This window comes from Podarcis muralis, chromosome 15 (assembly GCF_964188315.1).
Source record: "Podarcis muralis chromosome 15, rPodMur119.hap1.1, whole genome shotgun sequence".
Classification (NCBI taxonomy): Eukaryota; Metazoa; Chordata; class Lepidosauria; order Squamata; family Lacertidae; genus Podarcis; species Podarcis muralis.
Genome location: NC_135669.1, coordinates 11,467,972 through 11,493,066, shown reverse-complemented (window position 1 = coordinate 11,493,066; position 25,095 = coordinate 11,467,972). Strand labels below are relative to the sequence as shown.

Genomic DNA, 25,095 nt, shown 5'->3' with positions numbered 1-25,095 from the left:
GGTTCTGCCTTCGGAGAAGATGAGCCAGCCCTCAAGGAGGTGATTATGTAATTTGCTAGCAATTCATGTCCCTCCCGGCGTGACGCTGCGCGCTGACGTCACGGGGCTGTAATGGTGGTGTGCCTCGAGATTTTTTTCATGAAACAAGTGTGCCTTTGCCCAAAAAAGGTTGGGAAACACTGATTTAGAAAGGATTGGGTCTGGCATCACTTTCGCTCTGTGTGTGTGTGTGTGTGTGTGTGTGTGTGTGTGTGTGTGCCAGTGTCTATACTCTTATTCAACATCTTTATCAACGACTTGGATGATGGACTCAAGGGCATCCTGATCAAATTTGCAGATGACACCAAACTGGGAGGGGTGGCTAACACCCCAGAGGACAGGATCACACTTCAAAACGACCTTGACAGATTAGAGAACTGGGCCAAAACAAACAAGATGAACTTTAACAGGGAGAAATGTAAAGTATTGCACTTGGGCAAAAAAAATGAGAGGCACAAATACAAGATGGGGGACACCTGGCTTGAGAGCAGTACATGTGAAAAGGATCTAGGAGTCTTGGTTGACCACAAACTTGACATGAGCCAACAGTGTGACGCGGCAGCTAAAAAAGCCAATGCAATTCTGGGCTGCATCAATAGGAGTATAGCATCTAGATCAAGGGAAGTAATAGTGCCACTGTATTCTGCTCTGGTCAGACCTCACCTGGAGTACTGTGTCCAGTTCTGGGCACCACAGTTCAAGAAGGACACTGACAAACTGGAACGTGTCCAGAGGAGGGCAACCAAAATGGTCAAAGGCCTGGAAACGATGCCTTATGAGGAACGGCTAAGGGAGCTGGGCATGTTTAGCCTGGAGAAGAGGAGGTTAAGGGGTGATATGATAGCCATGTTCAAATATATAAAAGGATGTCACATAGAGGAGGGAGAAAGGTTGTTTTCTGCTGCTCCAGAGAAGCGAACACGGAGCAATGGATCCAAACTACAAGAAAGAAGATTCCACCTAAACATTAGGAAGAACTTCCTGACAGTAAGAGCTGTTCGACAGTGGAATTTGCTGCCAAGGAGTGTGGTGGAGTCTCCGTCTTTGGAGGTCTTTAAGCAGAGGCTTGACAACCATATGTCAGGAGTGCTCTGATGGTGTTTCCTGCTTGGCAGGGGGTTGGACTCGATGGCCCTTGGGGTCTCTTCCAACTCTATGATTCTATGATTCTATGATTCTATGAGTTACATCTCACTGCAGCTCCTTCCTTGGAAGCGTCTTTGGGGTTGAAGGTACACACAGTAGGCAATCAACACTCATGGACACCATTAAGATTCAGTCAAGTGTAGAAGTTTACTTGACAGGTATAAAAGCATATTGGTAGTAACTATATACAGACATTCACCAGTGCTGTGGTCAAGGCATGCTTAGAGTCCAGCAAGAGTCCAAGACTCTCTCTGTCCCTGCAGAGACTCCCAACAAGTTATACAACAAGTTACACAAAACCGTTGTTATCATTAGTTCCTTCACACTGTGCATGTCCAAAGAACCCACAGAAAATGTCCCTGCATAGACAGAACAACCACAGCCTTCTGCTTCTTGAAACTTCTTCTCTTTCCGGAGCAAATTATTCTCTTGCACACGCAGAGAATATCCAAGAAGCTTAACCTCCAGCTTGCTAGTACAACTGAATTACTGTATCTCATGGCAAATCTGCAGGTCAGAGATGGGGAAACCCGTGGCCTCTTCAGTGTTGTTGGACATCAACTCCCATCATATGTATTCTGTGTTTCAATGTCGTGTTTTGATGTTTTGACCCTGTGGTTGTCAGATAAAGTGCGGTATACAAATTTAATAAATAATCATAATCCCTGAGCATTGGCCATGTTGAAGGCCAGCGGAACCTCGAGGATCACACAGGTCCCCTGGCCTTGCGCAACCCTGACAGGTCTCTCCTTATATCGATGCATCGTCCGCTCTTCCAGACCCCTCTCCCTCCGCTCTCCAAAGATCTCCTGGCTGCACTTTCAGAGGATGCCTGGCACTCCCTGGCAGGATGCTCCCTTATCCCAGGGAGAGGCTGGACTGCGCCTTTAAGGGGCAGGAGCGCGCTGCGGCCAGCCTACTAGAAGGAGGAGGCGGCTGCTGCTGGTGGTGCTATGTCTGCGCTCTTTGAGCCAGGGTCTCACTTTGGCGTCCTCGCAGCGCTTTCCGGGGCGGCCATGTGGGTGTACGCGCTCGTGGGCGCGCTCCTCCTCCTGGGCATTTGGAGAGCTCTGGGCACCCGGAGCCCCTCTTCCAACCCTTTCCGGGCAGATTCCAGGCGGCCGCCCGCGCCTCTGGTGACCGACAAAGATGCGCGCAGAAAGGTCCTCAAGCAAGGTAGCCACCGGCCAGCCCCAGCTAGCCAGCCCCGGCGGGGGGCGCTGCCAGGCTGGCAAAGGGAGCCCCCCGAAACGGGGCTGCTGGGTGGGGGGTCAAGCGGCGCGTGAACGATGCCCAGTGGTGGCAGAGCGAAGGGATCAATGCATTCCTAGGAATGTTTACTGCGGATTAAGGCGCTGTTCCGTGGGGCTCCCGGGCTGGCAAGAGCGCACGGGGCTGCAGCCTTAAAAGAAGGTTTTTTCCTCCCTCCCTTTGTTGCTTCGCGCGCTGTTTAGTTCAGAGCTTAGCGGGCTGTCGATCTTAGTATAGAAGATGGTTATCTCGTGTTTTGCTTGCCAAAGTCCCCAAATTCTGCCTCTTTGGTATTTTCAGTTTAAAAACAAGCAATGGGAAAGAGCCACCTCTGTTGGAGACCCTGCCAATCAAAGTTGCAGGTGCCAGTACTAGATGGGAAATAGGCTAACCTGTTACAAGGCAACTTCTTTTTGTTGCCTTAGCACTGCAAGTTATACAGTTTTTCACCAAGCAGCTTTCCGTGGTTCTCACCTCCCCATTTTTATCCTCGCAACAACTTCGTTGAGAGACGGTGACTGGCCCAAGGTCACCCCCTTTAAAAACTAACTAGATAAAATCTTCCTATTTTGCTTTGTCTGCTAACACTTGTACCTCGGACTCAGTTGAGCCCTAAATAAATAGAACCCTGCTAGGTGGAAATAATTACATTTCAGCTGTGTTATGAAGGAGACTGCCTTAGATATTCTTTTCTTGACAAAATGGTGAATTTCAGGTTAGGAGCTTGCAGTATGTAATGGCAAAAATATGTATTAACACCAGTATCAAATTTCACACTTGCATTAGAGTCTTGTAATAGAAAATTCATATTATACTGAATATTGTATATTACATAGATGTAAATAAAGTGATTCCTTTTCCATCTAACGGAGGTTTAATTCAGCCAGCACTGAGCCCTTTGAATGGAAGAGAGAGCTTTAGCCCTATGCAAACTTTCCTGGGAGTTGATACCATTGAACACTGCGTAAGTATGTATGGGATGCTGTTGTACAGCACATGTTTAACTTTCCAGCTGGAATCAGTGGGGTGTTAAAATGCTTAGCTTCAATTGGCTTGTCCCATTGGAGTTTAGTTTGCTTTTGAGCAGGTCTTTTATAGGCTGTTAACTTCAGCCCTCTTTCTTTCTCTGATAACTTTTTAATTTTGGCTGGAGAGCTTTCTGGTCTCCACCATTTTGCTAAAACTAGTCTTGCTGCTGTAGTGACGTTATTATTTTGTAATGACATTGGGACTGTAATTTGAAATGCAGTCCCTGGTGTCATTTAGCCAAGACTGTAAAGGAGCTAAACATGATCTTGAGCATATTATGTCTCTGGTAGCTTCCACAGGCATTTCCTAGAACATTATTGCCTTCCAGTTATGGGTCCAATACAGCCAGCCCCTCTTCCCTCTGGCAAAAGTGTGAGTTGGAAAGAGGGAAGCAAAAATAACCCACTTTGTGCATTCCCCCAACATGTGAGAGGATCACCCTTGCCAGCCACATCCCCGATGGCTGTATGCTTAGGGAACTTGAGGGCAGACCCTATGATATACAAACATAGACATCCTTCACACAAAGGGGAGGGGGCTGATTGACTTAGCATCAGTGGCATAGCGTGTATTGGCAAGGCAAGGATTTTGTGCCCCCAACCTCTTTGCAGACATTGTGCACAAGGCAACAGGTGAATTTCAAAGCATCCTTGTGGTGCCCCTCATGGAGGTCACTGTGTTTGCCCTCTCAGCTAAGCGAGCTCCCAGTGGGAGCAGCAGCTAGCTTTTTTTGGCAGGGTTGGTGGCATCCCAGCAGTGCTGGAGCCACAGCCACAGCTGGCCTAGGAGGAGGGTGGCAGAGAGCAGGCTGAGGCACCAAGTGCAGTCCTTCCCTGGCTGCCTCACCTTGGCTGCGCAGCACAAGGCCAGCTGCTGGCGGGTCCCAGGCAAGTGGGTGGCTCTCCTCTCCTCTCTTGTCTCCTGCCATGGGGCATGCACCTTGCCCAAAGACACACACCAGGAGGGAGGCCCCAGGGAAGGACCGGCGCAGGCCCGGAAAAGTCTGGGCTCCAGCTGGCAGGAGTTCCACCCAGGGGCAGGCATCTGTTTGCTGGCTGTGAGGAGAAGGAGGTACCGCCACAGCCACGAAGATACAGCCCAGGCTCTGCTTACCTCCCCATGGCTCCAGAAGATGTCAGCCATGCAGCCTTGACGAGGGAGCCTGTCATGGGGGTACCTAAGAATTCTGTGCCTGGTGCCACGCCCCCCCCATGCCCCCATGCTACGCCACTGCTTAGGATTGCCCCTCACATGAAGGAGGTGTACATTGTCTTTACATTTATACACATGCAGGGACCCATCTCAAGTTTGCCCAACACCACTGCCAGCAGGGGTATGTGTGTGTGCCTGGCAACTGCATGATCAGCGGGGTAAGGCTACCCTGCACAGAACCCTCTTATGACTGGGTTGAACACATAAGGGAGAACACACAGGTACCCCGCCCAGTATCCATAAGTACAGTGGAGAAAATAAGATTGGATTCATTTCATTTCATTTGAATATTAACAAAACACAGGTACTTCATCTCTTCTGTTCCTTAATGTGTTTGTTGGATTGGAGAACTGAACATACTAGGGATTCTTTTAAGGAGACTTGGATTTCAGTTCTTATAGTAATGGATTTTCTTGATGGACTTTGAACAATATGCTAGATCAGCCCCGCTACAAAATGATGCTGATCTACCTTGCTGCGAAGGCAAATGGGATAACATCGTAAGACCGGCATGTCCAACAGCTAGATCATGACCAAGCAGTCTGGGGTAGACCCCCCCCCATTAAAAAGTTCAACAACTTTGACCTGAACCCCAAAACAGGGGATAGATCACTGCCAGTTTTTAACTCTGAGTAGATCGCAGTCTCTTGGGAGCTGGCCACCCCTGTTGTAAGACAATTCATGTGCTATAAGATTTGGTGAATGATAGAAGCCGAGTCTAGCATTTCATCTGCTATGCGGGGGGGGGGGGTAGTTGCCCCTTTATTTAAAGGTGGGTTTAGAAACTTCTTCTGTGGAGTGTTATCAATACAGTGGTACCTTGGTTCTTGAACTTAATCCATTCCAGAAGTCCGTTTGACTCCCGAAACTGTTGAAAAAACCAAGGTGCGGCTTCCGATTGGCTGCAGGAGCTTCCTGCACTCAAGCGGAAGCTGCGTCGGGCATTCGGCTTCCAAAAAATGTTCAAAAACCAGAACGCTTACTTCTGGGTTTTCGGCGTTCGGGAGCCGATTTGTTCGTCAACTAAGCTGTTCGAGAACCAAAGTATGATTGTGCATGTTCTTTAGTCTGCGTTCTGTCCATCCTCATCTGAATGTTTTAGAACCCTGCTCAAGGAAATCTCCTACCAGCTGTCCCATAATGCTGACTATACCACCTTTATGAAAATGGCTGCAAAATTCTTTGCCAAAAAGCGGCCTGACCACCATTCTAGTCTGGGAAAAATGAGGAAGGAAAACCCTTCATTTGATAAAATGTGATTGAATTAACTTCACCTAGTGCCTTGGAAAATAGACCACGTTGCACTGCAGGTAGTTGTCACTCCCTGCTTCCTTTCAGCTGTTCCTCCAGATTAAATGCAAACCCACATTTATCTAACAAAATGTGTATAACCTTTGATTGTAAGAGAACCTTTAAACAGATGACAAAAAAATTAAAATTCTCAAAAAAAACCCAAAGACCAGGAATTTGAAAACATTCAAAAGTTGATTAAAATCTTTTTTATATAATAATTTTTATTAACTTTAACATATAAATTATAGTACATACCACAAAACTTTATCACTTATACAATCTTTTTGGACTTCCATCAGCACCTCTGATGATCCACCGTTTTAACCACTTAAAAGTTGATTAAAATCAACAGTGTCTGAAAAGAGAATAAAGCAGAGGTAACTTCTACATGCTCAGATAGGCTTGCCTAAACAAAACAAAAAAATGTTTTAAACAGGTACCAAAAATAAGGTTTCTGCCAGATGTCAATAGGGGAGGAGTTCCAAAGTGTTGGTGCTGCCCCTTTAAAAGATTGATTTCTTATCATTGCAGAATGAGTATTACGTGGCAGTGGTAGCAGTGACAGTTCTACAGATCAATATATTTTATTTAACAAAAGTTTTATATGGCTCAGAGAGTTGTAAAGAGAATGCCACTAGAAACCCTCAAGAGAGTGTCTAAAGGCTGATCCATATGCAACTATATGCGGCAGCTAGACTGGTGACTGGGAGTGGCTGCTGGGACCACATAACACCAATCCTGAGAGATCTGCATTGGCTCCCAGTACATTTCTGAGCACAATTCAAAGTGTTGGTGCTGACCTTTAAAGCCCAAAACAGCCTCGGCCCTGTATACCTGAAGGAGCGTCTCCACCCCCATCATTCATCACTGAGGTGCAGCTCTGAGGGCCTTCTGGCAGTTCCCTCCCTGCAAGAAGTGAGGTTACAGGGAACCAGGCAAAGGGCCTTCTCGGTAGTGGCACCTGCCCTGTAGAACGCCCTCCCAGCAGATGTCAAGGCAATAAAGAACTATTTTACTTTTAAAAGACAACTGAAGGTGGCCCTGTTTAGGGAAGGTTTTAATGTTTAATGCTGTATTGTGTTTTTAATGTTCAATTGGGAGCCGCCCAGAGTGGCTGGGGAAACTCAACCAAGATGGGCGGGGTATAAATTATTATTATTATTATTATTATTATTATTATTATTATTATTATTACACTAAATTTTGGGTGTCCCAGTGCCAATCAGGACCCTGGCATGGGGGGCAAAGGATTCAGCCCCAACTGCAGTGCCAAACAAGATCAACTGAATTTCCGCTATTGCATTGGGAAGGAAACGCCCATTGGAATGAATGGAAGTGGGGTTGTTGTTGTTGTTTGCCTTGTGAAAATAGAACACACAGGGAATCTGAGGCTGCAGCAGAGCAAAGGGCTAAATCCTCCTCCCCATACCAGGGTATCCATTTGGGGGGCTGTACCTGCAGTTCATTCACATAATTCCATGAATGGCATTTCATCTTGTTTGATCCTAACTTGCCAACAGTGAGGGGGTCTACTTATTAAAATGAACTAGACTTGGGCAAGGGGAATTGAGTGCTCAGATGCGTATGCACAATTCAGTTGCACAGCACAGAATTCCCAGTGGGTCGTACCCCGGATATATATCTCTCCTAAGCTACAAATGGTTACCTCCAAACACATCTGATAAAATAACACTTCTGTGTCTCCACACACCGAAATTCCATCATTTATCCTAAGCAAATTGCAGTTGCTGGTTGCTGGGGTGCTTGTGTGTGTGTGTTGTTGTTGTTGTTGTTGTTGTGTGTGTATCTCAATCTTCTCTGTTGTGGAGGATCTGAGACTTCCTACACACAATCTAATTTTGGCTGTGATGTAGCAAATTAGGATAACCAGCAGGAAGATGTGAGTGGGAGAGGTAGGTCGAGGATTATAGCAACAGGATTACTTTGGAGGTTGGGGGGTCAGGGAGAGTGGTGTGGGAACAGAGCAGGGATAATACATGCCAGATTATGTGGCTTTTACGTTCTTATGCTATAGCCTAATAGCTAGCCCGGCTACATGATACTCATGTCTTCTGTCCCTGTCTCCCAGTCTTTTCCAGGGACAAGGTTCCTGACGGCCTGGATGCTGTCGTCATTGGAAGCGGCTATGGGGGCCTGGCGGTGGCTGTGATGCTCTCTAAAGCTGGGAAGCGCGTGCTGGTCTTGGAGCAGCATGGGAAGGCAGGGGGCTGCTGCCACACCTTCAACGAGAAAGGTTTCGAGTTTGACGTAGGTAAGATGACCCACACAATCAGGGAGTGGGCCTGAGCAGTTACGACTACATACATGCAGCGGTGGAGCAAACCGATTGGGCGCCTGGGGCGGCGCGTGTGTCCTGCACCCGGGGCGGGGCCAGCCGCCCACGGGGACACCGTGGGGCCTCCAAGGAGTCTGCCTTCCTCCTCCCACTCAGCCGCCCTATAGCTGAGGGGGAGGCAATGGGCAGACTGTTTGGGGCAGCGCGGAGCCTGCAGGCGCCCAAGCCACCGCGTCACTCCCAGGAGAGACGTGTGGCTTGAGCACGCTGCAGGCCCCGCGGTGAGTGCCGCCCGGCATTTTGTCACTCCCCTCAGTGGTGACACCCGGGACGGACCACCCCCACCGCAGCCCCCTTGCTATGCCCTTGCATACATGTAGGGATGTTGGAGAACTCTCGCAGAAATTGCCAGTGTTGGCTTCTTCATTTCCTATCCAGAAAGGAATTGATTCCAGCAAATACCATCTGCTGCAGTTCGACTCCTGACAAAACTTCATTTCTCTTCCTGTCTGCTACATGTGAAGTTGGACACAATTATGTCATCGTACATTGTCCGCCATCCTTCATTTAGTCTTCATATTCCAAGATGGCGGCGCATTCATAGGCTGCGGCTCTGAGCTCCCAATACCTCACCTATTCACGCACAAAACTGGTGATGATTCACACCCTGGCCGGCACTTTCTTGATCTCCTTCCCTCAGGCAGAAGATATAGAAGCATGATTAGTCGCACCAACAGGGTAAAAAACAGCTTCTATCCATGGGCTGTTAGGCTGCTAAATGAAAAGATAACAACAGGGCAACTGACTTTCGGGTTTGGTGGGTGTGCGTCAGTAAACGAGAGGAATTAAGACTATGAGAGCTGAGAGGGGGGTGCCTGTGTAATCTCACTGTATACAAGTTGTACCAAGTGACAATAAAGTATTTCAATTTAAATGCAAAGGAAGCAGAACGCAAATTATCGGGGTGGAGTCATCAGTTATGCAGTGTTGTGTATCATTTGTGGACTAAAATCAGTTGCTTGTTCCACCACCCACCCGACTCCCCAAGCAGGCCAACTCTGAAAGATGCACAGCACACACACGCACACCCCAGTTCTAAAATTTAGGACCTAATCTCTTTCGTTATCACTTTTCCGTTATGACACTTGACCTGTTGCCTTCCAGGAATCCATTACATCGGGCAGATGCAGGAGAACTCTATCCTACGCGTGATGATTGATCAACTCACGGACGGGCAGCTCCAATGGGCCCAGATGGACTCTCCCTTTGATACTGTCATCCTGGGAGATCTTGACAGCTGCAAGAAGTATTACCTATACAGTGGGGAGAAGGAATATGTCAAAGGCCTAAAGAAGCAATTTCCTGGCGAAGAAGCTAATATTGACAGATTTGTGACGCTTGTCAAGGTAATCATTTTTTTCATTGCGCCTTGGTGAAAGACCTTTGATTTTGTATTATGGCTGCAAAGTCTTATACCCATTTGTTAGATTAACTGATATTTTTGACACTTTTGAAATGCAATCTAGAATGCAATCTAGCCTTGAAGTAAGCTCCATTGAACTCGGCAGAGCTTACTTCTGAGAAGGTGTTCAAAGGATTTGCCGTAGATGAACTAAAAAGGTGCTCTGGTTTATCAGACCAGGGATATTTTTTAAAATACAAGTGCATATACAAATTGCAGAAAGCAAGCAGCATCTTAAGAGGCAATCCCTCTTCTCTCCAACACAAGGGAAGCAGCCCTTGTAAGCTGATGCCTGCTTTGACGTATATGTTCACCATTTAAGAACAAAGGACTATTTCTTGCTTTTAAAATGTCTTTACCTACCTGCAAGGTTATGCAAACTCAACAGATTAAGCAACTAAAACATATAGGGTCAGCTTAAATTTCTTCAACAGCACTGCAGCCTTATATTTTTTATTGTGGGTGCTATGGTGGCTGTCGAGATCCCCAGATGTTCTGGGTCAGTGTGAAATTTGAGGACATATTCTGGGAGGGTCATCACAAAATGACCATTGGAGGGTATTGCCTGCCACAGAGTACAAGTTATGTGACTTGATTTCAAATACCTTCTTGACTGTGATGATCCCGGGACAGCGCTGAAGCCAGTTTTTCTTTCTCAGCTGAATCTACCTCACAAAATGTGTAACTTTAAAAAAGCGCATATATTTACCAAGGTTATCAAAAGGGCTGCAGCAAAAAGGAAGCAGCCTTGGACCCAACGCAGAGGCTTCTAAATCCTGGAGCAATAATAATAATAATAATAATAATAATAATAAATTTACTCCTTGTACCCCACCCATCCCTAGGTTGGCTGATTCTGAATATCCACTGTGCTTTCTCAACAAAGGAAGTTCCCTTCTTGGTCCCTCTAGTCAAGTATCAAAAATTCCGCCTAACAACAGCTCTCCAGGATCTGGGGGGGGGGGGGGGTGTCAGTCTTTCCAACCACTTGCTAGCTGCATAGCATGCGCTCTTCCGCTCAGCTGTGGCTGTGCTTCTGTTTTGCCGGTTGCTCTACAACCACTTCTATCTTCCTAGCGAATGCCGAAGTCTTCTGTTCTTGTAACTGCTGAGGTCTCGTGCTGCGTCTTTCAGCTGTGCATTAATCGTCATCTCTTTTCTCTCTTCCCACCTCTCCGCCCTGCTTTCCCGCCCCCCCCCCCCGCCCCCCGCAGAGAGTCGCCAAAGGGAGCGCCCACATGGCAATTCTGAAAATGCTCCCGATGCCCTTGGTCTGGTTTCTGCACTGCACCGGCTTGCTGGCTTTGATCTCCCCTTTCTTTAGGATGATATCCAAAACTCTGTCGGAAGTGGCGGCTGAGTTCACGACAAATGCAGACCTGAGAGCAGTGTTCAGTTATATCTTCCCTACCTATGGTAGGTGATGCTGTCCCCTGCTGCCTCAAAGGCATGCGCATCGTAAATTGATCATATGAAAGGGCAATCCCTTTGCCCCTTTTAAGGGGGCTGAAACTTGTAACTGTGGGTGGAACTAGACAATGCAAAGTATATCAACGTGGCTGCCATTGAAAGTGGTGGTCCATAGTCTCTTCTTACCCTGGTATCATTCAGTAAATATCAAAAGTACGACATGTCATTGTGTTGAATTTCCTTGTGCCTGTGAATGGCCACAAATGAAGTGTGATGGAAGTGGAGAAGCTCAGCAGGGTAGCATCCTGTTTTTAATTTTTCTTTTTACACTGAAAGCTGAGGGCAAGGGTTGGGCCAAGTGTTAGTTGAAACCAGGTTTTCTTGTTCCATATAAACCAGGAAACTGTTTTAATCTCTGCTTAGTCAGACTATCCATTTTCTATAGGAGCCTTTTGAAATGTGAGTGTATTTCAGATTTTTAAATATATATATAAAAAGAAGCAGCAAATGGTTAGCAACTTATGAGGGGCCGGGAGACAGGTAAACATGTTGGATCAATGCTCTTCGTCAGCTTAATAAACTGACTTCGTATAGCTGAACCACCCCTCAAACAGAATGTGCCAGAAAACTTCAGCAAAAGAAATAAAAGCCTAGGCAAATAGAAATGTCCCTGACTGGCCTGAGAATGACATCAGAATAGGTACCAGGTGACCCCCCTTAGAAAGAGCATTCTTATAAGCAGGGGCCACAACCAAAAAGGCCTCCATCCTGTTCCCATTTGCCTAACTTCAGATGATAGGAGGGGGCAGAGGAGAGCCTCATGGGGTGAAGGTAATGTTTGGGTAAGGAAGTAAAAAAAATCCTCTAAGAAATAAAACAGAGGCTGCTCTTATGCAGACACCTCCAGCCCTAAGGCCACAATGACTATCTTTGATTAGACATGGCATTATATATTTCGTGGTGCACTGTGAGCTAATATTTTAATGGGCTTAATTTCCAAGCTGACTTACATGGAGTGTGTAGACTTGGACCATTCCTGTGTAGACTTTGCTTGGAAGAGACTTCAAGAGGTTGGGGGGGGGGGCGCTAAACCACAATTTCGATTTCAGCTTTCTGATTTAATAATCCTTGTTCTGTGTCTTACAGGAGTCATTCCGGAGAAGTCAAGCTTCCCTTTGCACGCCATCCTTGTCGATCATTTCTTGGAAGGTGCCTGGTACCCTCAGGGAGGATCCAGTGAAATTGCATTTCACTCCATCCCCATCATTGAACGCGCCGGAGGGACTGTCCTCACCAAAGCACCTGTGCAGAGCATCTTGGTGAACTCGCAAGGAAAAGCCTGTGGTGAGCCCTTTCTCAGAGCTGATTTAGTATAGCAGCTGAGAGTCTGGATTTCAGATTCCATCCTGGTCCCAGTGTAGCAGGGGAGAGGAACTTGTGGCCCTGGACTCCAGCTCCCATCAGCCCCAGCCAGCATGGCTCATGGTCAGAGGGGATGGGAGCTGTAGCCTAACAAATATATGGAAACCACAGGTTTCAGTGCATTATCGCTTCTGCCATGAACTCACCTGGCTAACTCAGGTAACCTTTGCCACATCTCCCCTTCCCCACCTGCAACATGAGGACAATACTGATCTGTATTAGAGGATTGCTGTGTGGATTATAACAAGAAGATCCAGAGCGCTTTGCATTGTGCCTTAAGCATCCCGTGTGGCCCAAGGAATTGCTGTATGGATGGGGAAGAAATGGGAAGCCGCAGGGCTTATGTGCAACCCCTTGATCACGCTGCTTTGATTTCTAAACCGAGAGATTCTGGGGCTCTTACTCTTATTTGCTTTTCCATGCAAGAGCTCCCTGTTGTAGAAAGCTGCTTTACTGGTCCATCAAGCTCAGGATTGGCTATATCAGGAGAGGGGACCACAGGCCTGGGGGCCTAAGTACTCTCTTCACCCCCTTGAGTGTTTTTGTCCAGCAGCTAATGCATGCCTGGATGGAGGGTGCTGTAGTCTAAACCACTGAGCCTCTTGGGCTTGCAGATCAGAAGGTTGGCAGTTCGAATCCCCGTGATGGGGGGAGCTCCCATTGCTCTGTCCCAGCTCCTGTCAACCTAGCAGTTCAAAAGCATGCCAGTGCAAGTAGATAAATAGGTACCACTGTGGTGGGAAGGTAAACAGCATTTCTGTGCACTCTGGTTTCCGTAACGGTGTTCCATTGCTCCAGAAGCGGTTTAGTCATGCTGGCCACATGACCCGGAAAGCTGTCAGTGGGCAAACGCCGGCTCCCTTGGCCTGAAAGCAAGATGAACGCCACAACCCCATAGTCGCCTTTGACTGGACCTAACTGTCCAGGGGTCCTTTACCTTTTTTGCCTTATTTAGGAGCATTTATGTGCAGAAGCTAGTCTACTGTACAAAGGCCAAGTTCACTTCTGTTGCTCTGTCTACTCTTTCATTTGGCCCTGTCTACCATTGGTATGTGCCTCCCAGGAGGCTGGCCGGAAGGGAATGCAACCCTTGGGTTGAAAATAGTTCTCTATTCTTACATTGGTTGGCTGCAGCTCTCTTGGCTTAAGGTATTGGCCTTTTTTGAATGTGGTCATAAACCATGGTTCATGCCTTACTATGAACAAGCATGTCACTCAGCCACTCCCTCTCTGCCCCTAGAACAAGCAGAAGTAGCAAGCCATGAAGCTTGTTGTGACGTCTGAATGTTAGATCCCAGATTTGCAGACCACAATCTGGAGGCCAAGAAGACACCTTGGCTTCTAATTGTGATTTGTTCCACAGTCAGCAGGTGGACCATGGTTTACTGTGGCATCTGTATAAGGACTAAAATAGGAACTTTCCCCTATTTTCTGAGCTCAGCTGCTGGGTGTGGAAAGAGAAGCCTTGAGAGAAGGAATCACCGCATGCTCTTGCTTTCGGTTGCATTTCCCAGGATGCATTTAACTTGCAAAAATTAACATCACTCTGCCATTTGTCTTGCCTGAAATTTAGGTATGTCAATGAGTCTCTTGTGAAGGACAGGGAAAGAGAGGAGTCGCTTGTACCTTCATGTGAACCAAGGCAATAAACAATCCTACCAAATCTCTTCCCACCCACATTAAACTTCATTGAAGGTGTTTAAGCTGCTTACATGCTTAAACCCTCCCTCTTAATTTCACTGAGCCTCTTTTGCCAGTTGAAGGATTGCCTGTAATATTGATCACCCGCCCCAACCCTTCTTCCTCAGACCATCTGCAAAATGAGGATGATTGTATTAGCATACTTTGCAAGGTTTGCATACTTTGTAAAAACTAACAGAAACCCTTGGAACTTGCAGGTGCCACCAAAAAGAAACATTAAAAACGAAAACAAAACCTCACCTCCTTACCAGCTTCCAGCTATGAATTGTCATTGGTCTTCTCTGTGATCGGCAGGAAAGGATTTCTCCCTGCTCTTTGATTAGAGTAATCAAAAAGAAACTTTACCCAGACTGAACACATTTTGGTCTTATTTTCAGGTGTGAGTGTAAAGAAAGGTCAAGATCTTGTTAACATCTATGCTCCTGTTGTGATTTCTGATGCTGGCATCTTTAACACCTATGAGCAGCTCCTGCCAAAGGAATTGCGGGCTTTGCCAGGTAAGAGGACACAGGACAATTTGTGCTTCCATGGTGGGTTTATAGCCATGGGGGGGGGCAGATTTTACTACTGGGAACACAAAGGTTTCATGCTAGAGCTCTCTCACTCGCACACAGTCAGGGCCAGATTTAGGTTTGATGAGGCCCTAAGCTACTGGAGGTAATGGGGCCCTTTATATGTCCAGCTGTCCTTTGTCAACAACAAATTGTCGCTGTTTTTTGTGTTGAATATATGCTATACGGTAATTTATGTACCTAATAGGTATCTAAAGCCATTTGCACATAACAAAATATGTATTCTATCAAAGTAATTGTTGAACTGAAATACAATTAAGAAGCATATTAATAGTGAAATAATTATTAAGCTCTAACTGTATGTAGGTTTTATTTTATTTATTGTTTATCTTATATTTTGGAAATGTACATCCAGTTGTTGTTTTTCCTTTAATTTTTTTGGGGGGCCCCAAAAGAGTGAGGCCCTAAGCTATAGCTTGTTTAGCTTATACGTAAATCCGGCACTGCTCACAGTCCTGCAATTCCATGATTATAGCACCAGAAACCATACAGGCACTCCTTGTTTTTTGTGGAGGTTCCCTCCACGCTCATTGGTGGAGTGGGGCATAAGCCCGTTCTGCCCCATCCCATTCCATCCCTTTTCATGCTGTGTTTATGACATTTTGGGGCTACTTTCTGGTTCTGTACCACGTGAATGTGCATGATTGCGCATCATTCAGGTGCACCTAAATCGGAAGTTGCCTGTAGTGTACCTTCGTAAATTTCTTTTCTTTTCTTTTCTTAAGAGGTACACGTTTTAAAGACGTAAGTGATCAACATATACTAAGCCTTTAGGTAATATTGCCCTGTGATTCAACTGTTTAGAGTCTATGACGTTTTCAGTACTCTGAATATAGCGCAGCTGGTAAACATTTCTTTCCCAGAGTTTTCTTGTGTCAGAAGCACCTTTTGCAGCTATACAGATGGCAATGTAGTAGATTATTTTTCTTTCTTTCTTTTATTGTATTAGACATAATCAAAAATGAAAACTCCATCCTACACACCTCACCCTCCAAGCACAATGCCATTCAAACATGCAATGATTTCTCATTTACACAAAACTATCTTTCCATAAGGGACGCGGGTGGCGCTGTGGGTTAAACCACAGAGCCTAGGACTTGCCAATCAGGAGGTCGGCGGTTCGAATCCCCGCAACGGGGTGAGCTCCCGTTGCTCAGTCCCTGCTCCTGCCAACCTAGCAGTTTGAAAGCATGTCAAAGTGCAAGTAGATAAATAGGTACCACTCCAGCAGGAAGGTAAACGTGTTTCCGTGCGCTTCTCTGGTTCGCCAGAAGCGGCTTAGTCATGCTGGCCACATGACCCGGAAGCTGTACGCCGGCTCCCTCAGCCAATAAAGCAAGATGAGCGCCGCAGTCCCAGAATCGGCCACGACTGGACCTAATGGTCAGGGGTCCCTTTACCTTTACCTATCTTTCCATATGTCTGTGTGATGTAGGTTCTTTTTTTTGAAAGCAGAGATGTGGAACCCCTGCAAGTGTCATTCAGGGATGATGGGAGTTGTAGTCCAACAACATCTGGAGGGCCACATGTTCTCCACTCTTCTTCTAAAGCAGAGGAGGAGTTCCAATAAGCAGCGGCGTAGCGTGGGTTATCAGCACCCGGGGCAAGGCAAGTAATTTGCGCCCCCTAACCCGGGGCAAGGCAAGTAATTTGCGCCCCCTAACCCGGGGCAAGGCAAGTACAGTAATTTACTCTCCCAAGCAGCAGCAGCGAGGCTTCTCTTTCCCCCGCGCTCTCCTGGAGCTGCCTCTTTTCTTTCCTTTTTCCCCTTTCTCCAAGGCTTTTCGCTTTCTCTCCTAAATTGATTCCTCCTCCACACCGCGGCGTTTCCTGGCTGCTTTCCCCCCCTTCCCCTCTCTCTCCTCCTCGCTCTGCTTGCCCTGCCCTGCCTGAGGGCGCCCTGAGGAGACTCCGCTCTCCTTTTTGACCAGGCGAGGTGGAAAAAAGGGGGGAAAGTCTCTTCCCGCCCCCTCGCCAGACTCCCTGCTCGGCTCGGCTCACTACCCAGGCGGCCAGTGGAGAGAGTCTTGAGCCGCTTAATTCCCAGCAAGGAATTAGCAGGCTCGCTCCACCTCCTCCTCCTCCCGACTTTGCTGCTGCTGCTGCTGCGCGGCTTTTTTCCTCTACCGACGGCACGCTGTGCCTTGGAGAGGTTCCCGCTTCCTCGAGGGGGGCCGGCCAAACGCGCCCCCCAAAATGTTGCGCCCGGTGCGGCCGGCACCCCTGGCACCCCCCACGCTACGCCACTGCCAATAAGGATCTTATTACCAAAGGGCATGTAAGGTGGGAAATTGTTTTGATTTCCAAAGCTGTGATGGAACTCAGTGGCGAGTCTGTGGGAGAAGCATGTTTGGCCTTCCTTCCCCATCCTCCTCCAACAGCATCACTAAGGGAGGGGAAATGCAGGTCGCTGTAATGTGGATTGTGTGAATATATTATACATCAAAATCTGAGCACCCCACTACTACTCTAAAAAGAATCCTTAAGCCGGGAGATTGGATCAGAGGAATTTCTATACTACAGTTTTATTAGAATGGGGAGCGCAACAAGCTCCTAATCACACTTGATATTTTACTTACTTACTTACCTAGCCTTATTAGCTACAAGATTGTGGAAGATCTTACTTTAGTCTGCTATGACTCCTAAGCTCCTCTTTTGTACATTCCTCTGTACATACAATTTTGGCCTGCATTCCTTTATCCTGAATTCTATTCTCCCAATAATTAAATGCTTGTTTGTGCTAAAAAATGTTTGTGTGGCTAGCTTAAATCAAGCCTTCAGTGCAAACAGCATTTCCGTACGCTCTGGTTTCCGTAGAGGTGTTCCGTTGTGCCAGAAGCGGTTTAGTCCTGCTGGCCACATGACCTGGAAAGCTGTCTGTGGACAAACGTCGGCTCCCTTGGCCTGAAAGCAGAGATGAGTGCCGCAACCCCATAGTCACCTTTGACTGGACTTAACCATCCAGGGGTCCTTTACTTTTACCTTTCCCCAGTGCTTTCAATTGTGGAAGAGGGGGATGGAAAGGCTGAATAGGCATGCAGCATGAAAAACAAGCCTTGCTATATTTTTGGTTTACCACTCGTGATTTGTTTGAGTGGTAAACCATGACAAATCATGCTATGCGTGTGTGTAGAGTCCTGGAAGAGTCCTGGAAAACTGTCCAGAGGTCCTTTCAGTGCAATCCAGACCAGTCTTCAGACCTAGCTGTGTCTTAGCCAATTTCATGCCGTTTTTGCCTACGACAAATTTTACTCGGATATGTTCTGTTCCATTATTTCCTCCTTTTTAGTTATCCATCCACAGCATTGAAACAGGAATGTTTTTCCATGTTGATACAGCTAGAAAACATAGGTCCTACAACTTTCACCTGATAGTGCCTAAACTGAAATGGTTATACCAACCTCCTAGAATTCTCTGCAGGTTCTGGGATCTACTGCATATATAACATTTGGCTCTTCAATAGCTAACATTTTGCCACCTCTGTAAGACCTTGGTCCAATTCGGATACACTGTGTTCCCTGGGTTGCTCCACCTAGTCTGCTTTGCAGGGCTGTGTGTGTATTCTGTCACCAAAAGTATCCAAAATGCCTAATATATAGCTGAAGACCATAAAAGACGCAGTAATAAAATGACCAAGCTATTGCAAGTTGGAATGAAATGGCAGTATAGGGTTCATCTAAAAGACTTCACAGGCCTCCCTTTCAAGTGCTTGACAAAATTTTAAACACTGTGGGTTTTAAAAGATTTTATTTTCCCAAATTTATATATCACTTACTAGAACAAGAGGCTTCTGAGTGGTTTAAGAGAGTCATTAAATATTCCAACAACAAAAAAACCCCAAAACATATACAGTGGTACCTCAGGTTAAGAACTTAATTCATTCCGGAACTCTGTTCTTAACCTGAAACTGTCCTTAACCTGAGGTACCACTTTAGCTAATGGGGCTTCCCGCTGTCACCGCACTGCCAGAGCACGATTTCTGTTCTCATCCTGAAGCAAAGTTCTTAACCCGAGGTACTATTTCTGGGTTAGCGGAGTCTGTAACCTGAAGCGTATGTAACCTGAAGCGTCTGTAACCCGAGGTACCACTGTATAGTAATTACGAAACATTTCTACTTACTAAAACTATGTACATGCTAAAATTACATGCTTAACCAGCTTGCTGAAACAAAAATGGTTTTAGCAGGCTCCTTATAACTTGTTACTAAAAGAAGAGCATGTGTAGGGAGGGAATTGCATACGCTGGGCACTGCTTACCTCTTTTCTAAAACATTTAGGGACCTATAGTTGATCAAAAGGGCTACCTCTTACAGCTGAGCTGTATCTAAAGATGCCTGACTCTGGGTGTCCCTACCTTCTGAGGTAAGGTGGGTGGCTACTAATTAATTTAACATCAAATTGCAAATAGTTCAACCTTCAGAGTTGTGACCCTCCACTATGGAACTTGCTGACTTTCTAAAGAACGGTTTTTTATTTGCTGCAAATGGCATTATTGTCAGTATTTAACAAACAAAATACACATTTACTTCAGGGGGGGAAACCCCTACTGACATTCCTGTTGACTGCAGTTCAACAGGTGATTGCCAGGAACCAGGAACCCCGTAAAAGAAAATAAACTGCAAAAATTGTACAAAGGAGTACTAGAATGTTTTGCCGTGGTGCGCCAATTTTTTCCTAGGCTCCCCCCCCCCCTGTTATCTTCTGATTTTAACTATTTTAATCTGCTGCTGTTCAGAACTGTGTGGCAGCCTTTAAAAAAAAAATAGTATGTTTTAACTGAAAAGTGGGACAGAAGTTCTAGAATGCCATGTTCCTGGTTGCCATCTGGTCCCCACTATTAGAGGTCAAAGGGTTCAAATTATGGGGCCAATTCATAAGGGATAAAGATGTGGTAAACATGAGATGAATTTATGCATTCGGCTTTAATAGGATTCAACTTTTCCAAGACTTCCTTTCAGCTCTAATAATACTACATGTGGTTTTTCTTTCAAATAGGCCTGTCCTCTGTTTCACTAGCACAATCCTTCTAAATCTCATGGGAGTTTTTCAGACTACCAGTATGCCCTGGAAGGATCAAATTGTAAGCAAATTTTAATAGCTTTGAAAGAAAGCTCACGTGTTGCTCCTAAGGCTCTTGATATAAACACAGTGTTGAATAGAAAGATTTCCTTTAACAAATGAGCCTGAGTGAAAGGGGGAAAGGCTGCCAAGTGCTTAACAAGAGCTGTACTCTTATATACAGAGTACTGTATATAAAAGTTACAGGTAAAGCTTCAGGTTTTTAAGTAATCTAAAGTGGGGCAGGCAGAAAGCTGCAGCCCAAACCCAGGATGGCTTACAATAAGCTTACGATTGACACGAGAAAAAAGTGATGGGGAGAGAAGAGGGAGGAAAACAAGTTGAGGCACCGGTTCTTATAATGACCAGCCAGTTCAGGAAGCCTGATGGAATAGCTCCTACTAGGTAAAAGTTCATGGAAGACCAAAGGTCTTTCCCCACCTAAATTAAGCTGTTAAAATGAAGGACATTAATCAAGAATGGACCCTTGTGTGACAGGACCATTAATCTAAAGAACCCCCAAGAAACCTATGCCACACCAGAAAACACTGGGTACTAAAGACAGTGATACCTCGGGATGTGAACGGGATCCGTTCCGGAGCCCCGTTTGCATCCTGAAGCGAATGCAAACTGCGTTCACACGTCTGCGCATGCGCGGGTCGTGTTTCGCCGCTTCTGCGCCTGCGTGTGACGTCATTTTGACCGTCTTCGCATGCGCACACGGTGAAACCTGAAAGTAACGTGCTCTGTTACTTCTGGGTCGCCGCTGAGTGCAACCTGAAAATACTTAACTTGAAGCACATTTATCCCAAGGTATGATATTATACCACAAGCTTCCTGAGCATTTCATAGATGGTCTGTTATGGTAGATATTTTACAGGCAATCGATAGATGTAGTACTACAAAACTCAAAAGTGTCAAAGTCAAATACATGCTTGGGTGACAGCCAATGTTGTCATGCTTAGAGCAGTCCTACAGATGTCAGTGAACTTCAGTTATTCCATTAATGTTAATGGTCATCCGTGAGAACGACTTAATTAGAATGTCCTTTGTATTGAATGACCTATGCCCAGTAAGGTTTTTTCACTCTATAACTTTAATACTAAATCACTGTGGGGTGTGTCTGAAGCATCTTGTGTAAGTCATACATTCGTCCTTGGTTCAGTTGTTGTAATTGCAAGTTGTTTTATTGATAATAGTTGAAGAATATTGTTTCCTTTTGTCTTTCTTTGCTTGTCTTTTTGTTTTTAGTGAGTGTTGGCCAATCCCATCCATTCCAACCATGGCCCTGCCTACGAAAAATACACAATACCACGCTGATCGTGCAAAAGGGGGTGGAGAACCTGCAGTTCTTCAGATGCTGTTAGGACTTCGGCTCCCAATAGCCCCAGTCAGCATGGTCAATGATCAGGGATGATGGGAGTTGTAGTCTAACAACATCCAGAAAGCTGCAGGTTCCTCGACCCTGATGTAAATTAATCTGCCCTTACTCTGAACTTTACCTTACACTATTCTCCAGTGAATCAAATTAATAGGTATGCTACATATTACCTGGTGGTGGTGGTTGTAACATAAATATTATTCCAAATGTCACTGAAAATCTGCTCCTTGTAACATCTTGGCTACGCCCTTTGCAATACTTGCATACAGGGGCAGAATTCAGTAAAGGGTTCCGTTTGTTTTCAACGATATTGATATCGATATCTAGATTGATAGATGCACAAACCTGTTTAATTAGTGTAATGTGTGCAAGCAGCGTAATTAGTGTAATGTGTGTAATGTGTGCAAGCACCTTTCTCTTAAAATTAAAAAAATAACCTTGTATTTTGTTGAATGAACAGCCACGCGTAAGAGGATTTGAGTCTCCTTCACGTGAGTTCCTGGGGCAGCAGTTGTTTATCCTTGGCAAAAAGACCTTGAGGTGAAAAGTTGACACAAGATGAGAGGAGTCCTAGTGAACTCCTGCGAGTTCTTCAACTGTAAAAAATTAACTTGAGATGTCTAAGGCTAATGGGAGATTTAACTTGACCTTCTATGCCACCCTGATTCTGTGATTAACTTTTAGCTGGAGATTATGCACCTGCTCACGCAAAACCATTTACCCTCAGTCAACCTCCCTTTCCGACAGCTACTCCTGGAATTATCCCCTTTTCAGGAGTAAAAATTGTTTTGACCAAATAGGAGTCAAGATATAGACAATCGTTGAAATGAAGTGTTCCTCTAGGACACTTGGAGAACAATTCTGAATTGCAGATCCACTTTAATATTCCAATAGTTCAGAGGTTTCCATGAACTGAAAGTTGGAATATTGAATTAAATTAGGTTAAGTTTATCACAGTGAAGTAATACTGGGGGGAAATAGAGCAAGGAAACTTTCTTATTCAATCAATCAATCAATCAATCAATCAATTCTTCATTGTGGTCCAAAGACCCACAAATAGATTCCAATACGATAAAAACACATTAAAAGCACACATACTATTTGGACAATCAATAAAACTAGGCTTGTTTCAGACTTTTATCTAATACAAAGTACTCTCTGATCCTGACCACCTCAGAAAGAAAGTTGGCAATTACAAGAGATAACGCTGGGAATCTACCGTATTTTTCGTTCCATAAGACGCACACTCATTTCCCCTTACTTTTTAGGAGGGAAAAAGTGGGTCTTATAGAGCAAATAATACGGTAATCTTCTAATAGGTACCTAACATAGAATTCTGTAGGTAGGAAACTTTCTTATTGTAATTAAGGAGCCTAACACCAAGTAAACTGGCAAAAATGTAGAAATCTAAATCAAACAAGTGTTGGAAATTTAAAGAGAAAGAAGGTTCTTTTTATCATATGTGGTGGTCTTGTAATAAGGTTAAAGCTTATTGGGAAATGATATACAATGAATTGAAAAGGATGTTCAAAATAACTTGTGTAAAAAACACACCAGAAGCTTTTCTTTTGGGAATTATAGGGACAGAACTACCTAAATTGTATAGAAATTTATTTATGTATGCTATGCTACTACAGCAGCAAGAAAGCTACTTGCCCCAAAGTGAAAAGAAGCAGAAGTCCCAGCAAAGGAACAATGGATACAAAAACTTATGGAATATGCAGAAATGGCAAAATCAAGATAACAAACTTTTTTATAAAAGAATGGAAATGGTTTATTGAATATTTACAGAGAAATTGCAAACAGAGAAAGAGTATATATTTAAAGTAGATAATTAAACAAGCAAATTATATGAATTTGGATATGCAGAAGATATTTAAAAATAAATGTAAGGAACCGCAGAAAGAGGGGAAAGAAGGTCAAACTTTGAAACGTTATTTTTTAAATGCTTTTTATTAACTTTTCATTACAACATGCACACATACGACACTTAAGAAACAAACTTTTAAAAAAACACAAAACAAATGGCAAACATTTAGCCATAAATCCGAAAGTCTTCCTTCCTCCTCAAAGCGGTTCTGGTTTCGTGTTTGATAAACTGATTCTTTCTCATTTCATCATTTCTACCCTTCTCCATATACTATGCTTGTAGACCATAATATGTTTTGCAAAAATTACTCAAAGCAAGTCCAGGTTTTGATTTGGGGGCACTGTTTTTTAAAAAGTAATTTCTGTACACTCCCCACTCTTTTTGATTTTTTTTGTTAGACTGTTCCCTAATTGCATCCATCATTTTTGCTAATTCAAGATAATCAAATAATCTGTCTTGCCACTCTTTTTGTGTTGGTACTGTTTCACTTTTCCATTATTATTTTTTGCAATTAATATGCTTGCTGCTGCTGATGCGTAAGGGTATATTTATCTTATTTTCATTTGGGATGTCTAATATGCCCAATAAAAAGGCTTCTGGTTTCTTTATAAAAGTTTGTTTAAATATTTTTCTCAACTCCTCATAAACAGTGTCCCAGAAGCTCTTAATTTTGTTGTCAAATTTTCAAACGTTAAATTGATTGTAAAACTAGTGAAATGTATAAACTTGAAATGTGTAAATAATTTTTTTAGAAAAAAAAATATTGTAAATAAGGAGAACGAGTTGGGCAGTTGCATCCTAAGGAGAGGTTAAAAGTTACCTTCACATGGCACAGGTCATACAGCAAAGGTAAGAGATGGAAATTAATGTTTGGCAGGAGGAAAAGCTAGTGATGTTTCATAGCTGCTACCTAATAGCAGATGTTAAGGTAAAGAGCATATTTTGGATCATCCCAAGGAAGAACTTGCACATCTCATTTTAAGTGAGATGACCAAGTTTTTCCATGTTAAAAGGTAAAGGGACCCCTGACCATTAGGTCCAGTCATGGCTGACTCTGGGGTTGCGGCGCTCATCTCGATTTACTGGCTGAGGAAGCCGGCGTACAGCTTCCGGGTCATGTGGCCAGCATGACTAAGCCGCTTCTGGCGAACCAGAGCAGCACACGGAAACACCGTTTACCTTCCCGACGGAGCGGTACCTATTTATCTACTTGCACTTTGATGTGCTTTTGAACTGCTAGGTTGGCAGGAGCTGGGACCGAGCAACGGGAGCTCACCCCGTCGCGGGTGTTCGAACCACCGACCTTCTGATCGGCAAGTCCTAGGCTCTGTGGTTACCCAGAAACAAAAGTGAATATGCAAATCCCTTGTACACCTCTGTCTTGTTGTTTTGCGGTAATAAGCAAAGCCAGTGCTTAATTCCTGATGAATACAATGTGCTTATAGCAATTTCTCTGTGAGTGAATAACATTGCATTGACTCTGTCCCTCTGGCTTCACAAAGAGCCATTTCAAGATCGCTAAACAACTACATCTGATGAGTGAAGTATCCCGTTTCCTCTCTATCCTGACTTCTTTCTGAAGCTGCCTGACTTCTCTTTAATCAGTAGTTGATGGGAAAAAAGTGATCGTACAATATAAAAAAGTCAGCTCTGTGGGTGGTACACAATTATCCAGAGGAGAAAAATCTCATCGTGTTGTTGCTTGTTTGGTTTAGGAAATCACCTCAGCACAAACAGACTGAAGCAATTTTTAACCATCAAGACCTATAGAAATAAATTCAAGTTGTTAGCTATTTGATTCCTAAAAACTCACAGTCCAGTTAAGTTAAGGAGGTGTAAGAGAAGAAGGAAGGAAAGAGATGGGGATGAATGGGTCATAGCAGCTGTTGCTTAGGACCAATATCTTGTGCAACAAATTACTCTAGAAAGGCAACTTATATGACCTTGAATGTG

General features: G+C 44.7%; 1 protein-coding gene across 2 annotated transcripts in view; it reads left to right on the top strand.

Moving 5' to 3' along the window:
* The first annotated feature begins 2,114 nt into the window (after positions 1-2,114).
* The window catches only part of LOC114585479 (all-trans-retinol 13,14-reductase-like), a 36,836-nt gene continuing 13,855 nt past the window's right edge, over positions 2,115-25,095 (top strand). Inside the window, exons 1-6 of one of the 2 annotated variants that reach the window (XM_028708196.2) lie at positions 2,115-2,361; positions 8,060-8,242; positions 9,431-9,672; positions 10,943-11,144; positions 12,285-12,482; positions 14,639-14,758. In XM_028708196.2, coding sequence (XP_028564029.2) covers positions 2,139-2,361; positions 8,060-8,242; positions 9,431-9,672; positions 10,943-11,144; positions 12,285-12,482; positions 14,639-14,758 — 1,168 coding nt within the window. In that variant the 5' untranslated portion in view covers positions 2,115-2,138. The remainder of the gene's footprint in view (positions 2,362-8,059; positions 8,243-9,430; positions 9,673-10,942; positions 11,145-12,284; positions 12,483-14,638; positions 14,759-25,095) is intronic. The other variant, XM_028708197.2, reaches the window with a different exon arrangement.